General features: G+C 44.7%; 1 protein-coding gene across 1 annotated transcript; it reads left to right on the top strand.

Moving 5' to 3' along the window:
• The first annotated feature begins 7,262 nt into the window (after positions 1 to 7,262).
• On the top strand, positions 7,263 to 8,825 carry LOC115401544 (alpha-1-antitrypsin homolog). The gene is made up of 4 exons (XM_030109793.1): positions 7,263 to 7,884; positions 8,016 to 8,286; positions 8,377 to 8,524; positions 8,634 to 8,825. Exons 1-4 carry the CDS (start codon positions 7,263 to 7,265, stop codon positions 8,823 to 8,825), a joined length of 1,233 nt encoding a protein of 410 aa, XP_029965653.1.
• Positions 8,826 to 9,897: the final 1,072 nt, after the last annotated feature.

Genomic DNA, 9,897 nt, shown 5'->3' with positions numbered 1-9,897 from the left:
CGACAACACTGTTTTCTATTGTGACTTTGTACATAGGTTGTGCCACCCCCCCCCCCCCCCCCCCCGTTCTCCCTCTCTTTATCTTTCTCTCTTTCTGTCCCTGCTCTCTGAGCGTTTCCGTCCCGGTCCTGTCCGGCAGCCATGCCGGATGCCAGCTTTAAATAAAGGCAGCAGCAGGAGGAGACTCAGTCTCGTCCTGCTGCTAACATTAAAATCTGTTTGGATAGTAAAAGGCTACAATCATACAATATTGCACGCCCCAGCTGCCGAACAGGACAAGGGAAAAAAAAAAAAAAAAAATGACCATAGGTGAGGGTGGGAACATAGATTGACCGGTAAATCGAGAGCTTCGCCTTTCGGCTCAGCTCCTTCTTCACCACGACGGACCGACGGCCTATATTCAGTCACGCCGAATTTTGTCTCATACTTACCTTTATTAAACCAGATTGTGTGTTGAAGGGAAATGTACTTTATTTTTGTGTTTTCAGCGCCTTAAAAATGCCCAGCTGGCCGAAATGCTGCACCGACAAAACGCGCAATTTAAATTTCACTTGCATTTTCTTCTTATTTGCGCTCCTCATTTCAGTTTGTGCCTCATACCAGCCTTTTCCTCTTGAGTTTTCTGATAATTCGGCCGAGTTCAATATGGCAAGTAATGAGGAATGGACCGTGTTTCATCGCTAAAAGCGCGTGTGTGTTTCTTTGACGCTCAGCTGGAGCGCGGTGTGACTCTCGGGCTCTGGGCACAGGACAGATTAGATTAACGGCGACATAACGCAGCACATTATCGCCGTTAACGGCCCAGCTATAATTTAAACATTTAAAGAACTGCAGACTTCCAAACCCCGGCCTGCTGGTGTGTGAGTGGGAGTGGTGCCAGCGGCTTCAGCGTGTTCAGGCAGGACGGGCTGTCTTCCTCGCTCTGCCTTTCCTCCACGGTTACTCTGCGGGGAAACCTCGGAGCTCCTCTAATTGCCGACATTTCCAAGTCTTTTATGATGTCTGGCTTCAGCGACTAACGAAGGCAGGTGACAACATTTCCACCTGCGCTGAAAACCCGCTCTGATGCAGCACTTGTGGCAGGGATGCTGGATGTCCGACGAGTTGAAGCCAAAATGCTTCCAGATGACTGAAGTAGTCCTGCCTTTCTTGTCAACGAAAGGCTCCTTTTCTGCCATGTTTGTAAACTGCTTCCTTCACGTGTTGCTGATAGAGCCCTTGCTGCAGCTGCGTGCACAAGGTGCATTCATGGTACTTTGGCAGCGTAGGAAATTACATACACGCCGCGCCGTGCGGCTAATTAATCGTTTTTCTCCGATTATAACATTTTTATGATTGTGAGTAACCAAAATCGAAATCAAGATTAAAATTCAATTAATCGTCCAGCCTTACCTTCAGAGCAGCCGGCGTCTCTGCTGCCCACTGAGACTCCTGCCCGTTTAATTAAAGCTGTATTGAGATTAATCTGATCGTATTTAATGAGCTCTTTGGCATTTTGCAGCCTCTTAAGGTGTCATTTGTGGCTGAAAATGTGTACAGTTTGGCTGTTTTTCATCTCAGTTGTGAGGATCTTTGCCGCATGTCATGAGTACAGGCTTTCCTTCTGGATGTTTCTGTGACTGCATATACCATCAAACTCCAGCGATACAACCGTTTGCATTGATTGTTTGCATGTTCAAAGTCCACGTTGACCAAACTGTGTATTGCCGGTAAGGAATGAGTCTGCTGTGCTGTCACTGCCCTAAGATTACATACCGATATTCTTTACTGGTGAAATTCTGAGAAACTAAACACAAGCTGCTGTTGTTTGCTTGTGCTCGACCCAATAGTCGAAATCATCGCCACGGGGATCGATGTGCTTTCAACACTCATGTTCCGCAACACACACTTCCCCAAAGCTGGAGTCTGGCCGGGCTCAGGGCGTGACGGTGCCAGGATGGTGAGAGGAGAAGCGGAGAAGTTTCACGATGCTGACATTGCTGATGTGAAAATGTGGAGTGTATGAAAGCCTGGAGAACTCGTCAGAGGCTGGAGTCAAAACTTATTTTGCCTAACCCTTTTCAACCAAAACAAAATTTTCCATATTCCATAGGAGAAAAGGAAGAAAAGGAAAAACAAAAAACAAAAAGCAAAAACAAAAACAAGAAAAACAAACAAACAAACAAACGGGAGAAGAAAAACCAGGCCATCGATATCATTTGCAAGACATGAGGAATCAATTTGAAATCATTTTGGTTACTTTCGTTTATTTTCCCTGGGATTGATATTTTTCAAGAGTTGATCTTTTCAACTGCTTTTTAAATACTTTCAAAGTCTTGCATGTTTTTATCCCCTCATCAAGTTTATTCCACTTGGTAACTCCAATTACTGAGATACATTTGTATTTTTATTATTGACGTCGTTATAATGTACATAATGTTCTCTGTTGCTGAGGTAACTATTGAGCCATGCAGCAGCAATGCCCCTGATGCTGTATCTTTGAAGCTTTTCCATGAGTAATGCATGATCGATAGTGTGAAAGACTTTACTTAAATCAATAAATACACCTACAGTATATTCTTTGTTGTCCATTGCGGTTGCAATGTCTTCATCAAGAGCCATGGCTGCCATTAGGGTTGACCTATTCGAACAAAATCCAAATTGCTGATCACTGAGAAGACAGTATTATTCAACAAATTTATCCATCCTATTAATGTGTCATTTATGGCTGAAGATGTGTACAGTTTGGCTGTTTTTCATCTCATTTGTGAGGATATTTCCAGACTTTCCTTCTGGATGTTTCTGTGACTGTACAGGGTTTCCCCCAGAAAACTTGCTAAGCCTGGTGGTTGGACTGCTCGATAAGCCCACCGTGTTTATGCAAAAAAAAAAAGTTAAAAGTTGACAGAACTTTTAAATTATGACTATTTTGTGTTATTGTAAGCATTTATTAACAAAAAGGCACAATCTTACAATAAAGTTTTAGCCAACACAAGAAATACAATTAAAATAAATATCAACTGTTTTCACTTAAGTTAAATCTTAAAACAGCCATTGCTGTTCACATTTAAAGGTAAAATAAATTACTGTTACAAAAATAAAAAAGTGCAAACATGATCAAGGTGTAAAAACAGGGAACTCAGAGGCTGAAGAGGTATATGCTGGACTGTGTGACCTCGGCTACTTTTTGTATGAAAAATTGAAGAAAAATTATTGAAAAATTATTAGATTGCTCACAGTTATTAATTTATTTAATCTTTTAATATTGTACAAAACATGGTTACCATCCTCGGTTTTGTAGGGCCATCCGCTAAATGTAGGGTCAGCTAACTGTAGTATCGCAGTAAATCATTGACTGTTTGACAGATTTACATATTGCCAGTTGCTACGGTTAACACTTGTTGCTGCCATTATGTTCTTTAAGTATTTGTTGTTTATATGGAGTTCACAGCAGTGCATAAGTCCAGCAGTACCTCCTTCAGTCCAGCAGATGGCGCAGTGTTACTGTTACATGTATAGTGCAGTGTGAAGCACGTAGAAGAAGAACATGTATGAACGGAATCCCCCAGAATGATGAAGCACGTTGATCGTGGCTGGTTCATTAAACAGAAGCAACGCAATTCCACCGTTTGGACAGTGAATCATTTTGAGGATAGAACACAAACCTTTTTGGATTAAATCCGCTAGTTCGATGTTTATCATCGCGGCTCGCAGAAGGCTGCTCTGACGACGTGCTAACATCCATGCTAACTCGCACCGGCTCAGCCTCATCATCGGTCGACTCACCGTCCTCCTGTGCTCCTCTGACATCGGAAAAAGAAAGTGTCCAACGTTTTTTGACCCTTTCTCTGTGACATGTCGCGTAAAAGTTGTTAGCGTGCAGACAGGTAAAGACAGGCCATGGTTGTAGGGATCAGGTGATGAAAATACGCCTCACCTCTGACCCCCCCTATGTGTTCACGTATTGACCATAAGATGTCGCTATTGCACCTTCAACCATATCTCCAGATGCGATTAAAAGCTCTTCCATCTTTGACATTGCTGTTTTGGTGCATAAAAATAACATATTTACAATAAAGAAACGAGTGACACTTAGCCTGGGGGGGGGGGGCAAGAAAAGCAGGGAGGCCCGCCACGCCGATAAAGCACTGAGGGAAACCCTGCTGTATATACCATCAAACTCCAGTGATACATATGTTTGCATTGTTTGTTTGCATGTTCAAAGTCTTTGTTGACCAAACTGTGTATTGCCGGTAAGGAATGAGTCTGCTGTGCTGTCACTGCCGTCAGATTACACACCAATATTCTTTACTGGTGAGATTTTAAGAAACTAAACACAAGCTGCTATTGTTTGCTTGCGCTCGACCCAAGGGTCAAAATCTTCGCCATGGGGATCGATGTGCTTTCAACACCCACATTCCGCAACACACACTTCCCCAAAGCTGGAGTCTGGCCGGGCTCAGGGCGTGACGGTGCCAGGATGGTGAGAGGAGAAGCAGAGAAGTTTCACGATGCCGGCATTGCTGATGTGACAATGTGGAGTGTATGAAAGCCTGGAGAACTCGTCCGACGGGGAGCAGAGGTAGTAATAGTAGGAGTAGTAGTAGAAGATTTATTTGGTCAGCAAAGAAAAAAGTAAACATTGTAACAACTGTGTACTATGATGGCATCATCATCGCCATCCACAATAAATTATCATCGTCAACATCAACAATTCATCATCGAAATCATCATCAACTTCATCATCCTGTGACCGAAGGGTTTAGGCTGAAATCAAAACTTATTTTGCCTAACCCTTTTCAACCAAAACAAAATTTTCCATATTCCATAGGAGAAAAGGAAGAAAGAAAAGACCAAAAGCAAAAAAAAGCAAAAAAAACAAAACAAAAACAAAACCCAATAGTACATGTCTCAGTGTCTCAGAAAATCTTTGCAAATGATTAAGCACAGTAAGGACGTATTTAGCACAACTCCCAAGTAGGGCTGCCACAAACGATTATTTTGGTAGTCGACTAATCACCAATTATTTTTTCGATTAGTCGACTAATCACATCATATGTAAATTAAATGTAAAACATAGTTTATCGCACCACCAAGAAGCTGCTCTTATATAACCGTGATTATATTTCAGCTTTAAGTGTTTAAGGTATATACTAAATAAATATAAAGACAATTCAGATGATAGTTCATTAAACCTTTATTGAAATATTACTGTGCACCATAAAGTGCAAATACTTGAGTAAAATACGGAAAAGGCACTTGCCTAAACAACACAAAAATAAATCCTTTGTTAATTTTTTATTCCTTAATTTGTGTTTGGCATCAAGCAGAGCAACAATGAGGGAGGCACCTGTAACTAAGGAATTAATAAAGTTTTCATCTCACTGACTCAAACAAAACAAAAGTGCATTTTGTGTTCAGTGCTCAGCTGTATACAACTTTTATTACACTCTCACTCTACATAATCCCAAACTACACACGGCTCTTGTTCAGGACAGTCAGCATTTCTACATGTGCTGGAGACAGACTTGCTTTCTTTTTGGAGCAGATGTTCTGCTGCGGAGAAAATCCGCTCCGATGGGGTGGAGGCTCTGAAACGTAACGTTAGAAAATATCAGCCTGACATCACTTCTTATTAAAACACATCACTGTTAGAACGTTACAGAAAACATGAAATGTGTGCTAAAGGCAGCTAATAAATCGTCACCGCTAATGTTAACGTTGACAGCTATGAGTAAACAGCAAGTTAGCGCTCTATGCTAATATTATTAGCTTACCGAGACGACGGTCCCTCTTCATCTTTGTCACGAGCCACGACGTGCTTCCGTTTCAGGTGCTCATGCATCGCAGTTGTGCTGCCATGGAAGGCAGATACTGCATTGCACACTTTTCTCTGACGTTTTCTTGTAATGCTCCCACACTTTTGAGCTCTGCTGCTGCCGGGTAGCCATGACACCAGTCTGGTGTTGTCGCGGCTGACACTGCTGCGCATGTGTGTCAAATACAGCGAGGCAGACGCAGCAGTGGAAGGTACCGCAGCAGTTTCGAGACAAAAACAAACATTAAAAAAAAAAAAAAAACCTGACGCGTCGACTATTAAATTAGTCGTCGATGATTTTAATAGTCGACATAATCGTGAATAATCGACTAATCGTGGCAGCCCTACTCCCAAGTGTATAGGCCATGTTGATCGAAACTGATTGATTGATTCTCAGTCTGATGGTTTTTCTCTCCAAAACATATCGGAATGATTTCATTGCATCAGTCACCACCTGCAAAATCATCTGCTCAACTGTCAAAAAGAGTCAAAAACACACTTCAATACCAGGAATACCAGACATGGATCTGTTTGCATGAAGGTGAGGAGGACAGTCAGGAGGGCGAGGAGGGAGACCAGTGAAGAAGTGAGCTTTGAAACTCCAGCTTCATTTGCAGCTCTGTGGGCTACATACAATTTTCCTTTTTGTTTTGTTTTGTTTAGTTTAGTTTTTGTTTCTTTGTTTTTATTTTACAGTATATTGAACTCTGATGGCTGGTAGTCACTTTGTGTGTGGTTAAAAATTGTGACTTTTTGAGGACATTGACCATTTGTTTGAGAAAGAAATTTAGTTTTTCCACCTGAGTGAACTGTTTTGGCAGAGATGTGATCTTTGACAGGTGAACCATGGTGTTTTACTGAACCGTCCAGGTTGTTTTTCACAAGAGAACCAAGAGAATTCAGAACGTCCGGTCTGTTTGGAGAAATGAACCAAAGCTGTTGAGAGGGATCTTTACATTTTGGAGGCTCCGACTATTTATATGGGAAAGAAATGTAGCTTTGAAACATGTGTGAATAGTTTTGGGAGAGAGATGAGCTTTTGCAAGTGAACTATGGTGTCGAGCTGAACTGTAAGACCATTTTGCCAAATGATCTTCAAGTTTTGAAAATGTAATTTCAGTTTCAAGAAATGAGCCAAACCAATGGAGAAAAACTGTAAGGTGGATGAGTAGACCAGTCCCTTCCAGGGGTGGTTCATCCGTTTGACATAATGTATGAGTTGTATTGCATGAGTCACGAAGGCCCAGCCAGATGCTTCGCAGGAAAAATCTGCGCTCAGTTAATCATTAACCAGACTGTCAGCTGGCTCTCACAGCTCCTGTATATAAGGCGGAAATTTCTGGCGAACTGTCTGCAGCAAAGTGGACTTCAAAGGTAAGCCCCACTGCCGAGTTGTCGTTACATATATGTTCAAATGTAGAGGTGCGAGGGAACTAATTCGACTTTTCCCCAACAGGCTCAAAAGATGCATAGTACCTTTGCCAGCTGCGTTATCGCAGCAGTGTTTGTGGCCGTGGCCCTGGCTGATCACCACGACCACCACCACGGCCATGACCACCACAGCCATGAGGAATCCTACGCCTGTCACAAGCTGTCCGAACCCAACGCTGAGTTTGCGCTGGCCCTCTACAAGAAGCTGGATGCCCACACTGAAGCCGGAAAGAACATCTTTTACTCTCCGATCAGCATCTCAGCCGCCCTGTCCATGCTGTCTTCCGGGGCCCGCGGTGATACCCGCAGCCAGCTGATGTCCACCCTGGGCTACGCCGCTCTGAACCAGACCCAGGTAGATGACGGTTATGAGCATTTTTTCCACGTTCTTGAACATCAACAGGCAAACCAGCAGCTGGATGTGGGCAACGTCGTCGCAGTTAGAACAGGCTTCCAGCCCAGCCAGCAGTTTGTGGCGGATATAAAGCAACACTACGTCGGCGAGCTCCACAATGTCGACTTCGCCAACCCCAAGGAAGCTGTGGCCCAGATGAACAAACTGATCGCCAGCAAAACGCACGACAAGATCAAAGACATGGTGAAGGACTTGGACCCTGGGACGATCATGGTGCTGCTGAACTACGTCTACTTCAGAGGTAGGACCCACATCTGGACACACAGTGTTCTTCCAGACAAATGGAGCATGAAGCAAAGGCACATCGATAAAACAACATCAGTGACCACAGTCGATAATTTCTACACCATGTTCTACATTTATCCCATGCAGGACAGTGGGAACACCTCTTTGATGCCAATCTGACGAGCAAAGAAGACTTCCATGTGGACGAGTCTACCACAGTTCAGGTGGACATGATGAAGAGGACGGGGCACTACGACATCTATGAGGACAATGACAACCACACCACGGTCGTGAGGCTGCCCTACAAGGGCAACACCTCCATGATCATTGTCCTGCCCGATGAGGGCAAGATGAAGGAGGTGGAGGACGGCTTCACCATGGAGCGTTTCCAACACTGGACACAATCCTTCTTCAAGAAGTAAGTGAGAAACGTCCTCTTTAGACCTGTATGTGTTTCTGTGATGAGTTCCGAGTGACTCTGACGCCACTGATTTCCTTCACTCCTCAGGATCGTCGACCTTTCCATGCCCAAGTTCTCCATCTCTGCCGAAGCCTCCCTGGAACAGATACTTCAAGAACTGGGAGTAACTGATGCTTTCTCAGTTGCCGCGGATTTCTCTGGCTTGTCTCAAGACATTAAACTCATAGTCTCAAAGGTAGAACCGCGACACGCAAATGTTTTGTGGAACTGACTGGTGTCAGCAGAGACAACCGTTCAGCCTGCAGTGACTGGACTCTGACTCTGACCTTCTTGTTGTTCCTCAGGTTTCCCACCAGGCCGTGCTGAGCGTGGATGAGACGGGGACGGAGGCAGCGGGCACGACCACCATCGAATTGGGGCGCAACAGCTCTCTCGGGTCGGTCAATCTCAACAGACCCTTCCTGGTCTTCATCGTGGATTCCAGCACGGAGACCATCCTCTTCATGGGCAAGATCAACAACCCCACGGCCTTGTAAGAGGAAGCCAGGGGGAAGCACTTCGGCTCATGTTTACCTCAACGTCAGAACGGGACCAACGTCTGTATCAGTGTATTCTGAACCTGCCTCGGTCAATGCAGTTCTAACAAACTCATGACATTTTGGATTGGAAATAATGGTTCCATTCAAAGCATCCATGAACACATCGCACAAGCTTGTTATTGTACTGTTGCTGTTTTAACACAAAGTGAAATAAAAAAATTCAATATTCTAGCTATTCCATGTCCCTAGAGCTAGTCTCTGTGTCTGAGGATCGGGTCGCCGGGCACCCTGCCGTCAGCTGCCACCCAATCCACAAGCGGCCGAAATGAGCTTCCTCCGTAGGGTGGCTGGGCGCTCCCTTAGAGATAGGGTGAGGAGCTCAGTCACCAGGGAGGAGCTCAGAGTAGAGCCGCTTCTCCTCCACATCGAGAGGGGCCAGCTGAGGTGGCTCGGGCATCTGTTCAGGATGCCTCCTGGACGCCTCCCTGGGGAGGTTTTCCGGGCATGTCCCACCGGGAGGAGACCCCGGGGAAGACCCAGGACACGCTGGAGAGACTATGTCTCTCGGCTGGCCTGGGAACGCCTTGGGATCCTCCCGGAAGAGCTGGAGGAAGTGTCTGGGGACAGGGAAGTCTGGGCATCTCTGCTGAGACTGCTGCCCCCGCGACCCGGCCCCGGATAAGCGGCTGAAGATGGATGGATGGAATATTCTCGCTATTTATTCCTTTTTTAAATACACACAGACACTTGAACAGTTTTCAGGGAAATGACCAGGATCAACTGTACTTTATTGATCACACTACAATACTGTCTGATACAACGTATTTGCTTGTTAGGTTGCAGTTCACTCAAGGACGAAGAGTGTGATATGTGTAAAGAGATCTACTCATACAGGAAGCAATGCAAGTCAGACTGCAGGTCAGAGCTGTTTTCTTTTTCCTGTCAGAACCAATAAACACACAGTCTGCTCCCCCTGACCTCTGAACCCGGAGCTGCATGCACCTTTTGATGTTATTGGCTGCTGTCTTTGACTGCAGCTGATACACGCCCAGTTTCCAAAAGCACGTCT

Source organism: Salarias fasciatus, chromosome 15 (genome assembly GCF_902148845.1).
Source record: "Salarias fasciatus chromosome 15, fSalaFa1.1, whole genome shotgun sequence".
NCBI classification, from domain to species: Eukaryota; Metazoa; Chordata; class Actinopteri; order Blenniiformes; family Blenniidae; genus Salarias; species Salarias fasciatus.
Note: the sequence above shows the minus strand (reverse complement) of the source record. Positions and strands in the feature narration are given on the sequence as shown.

Bases quoted from the DNA above. Each gene is read 5' to 3' on its own strand.
- LOC115401544 (XM_030109793.1), top strand. From the start codon at position 7,263: ATGCATAGTACCTTTGCCAGCTGCGTTATCGCAGCAGTGTTTGTGGCC. The intron at 7,885-8,015 runs GTAGGACCCACA...TATCCCATGCAG, and splicing joins GAACTACGTCTACTTCAGAG to GACAGTGGGAACACCTCTTT. The intron at 8,525-8,633 runs GTAGAACCGCGA...GTTGTTCCTCAG, and splicing joins TTAAACTCATAGTCTCAAAG to GTTTCCCACCAGGCCGTGCT.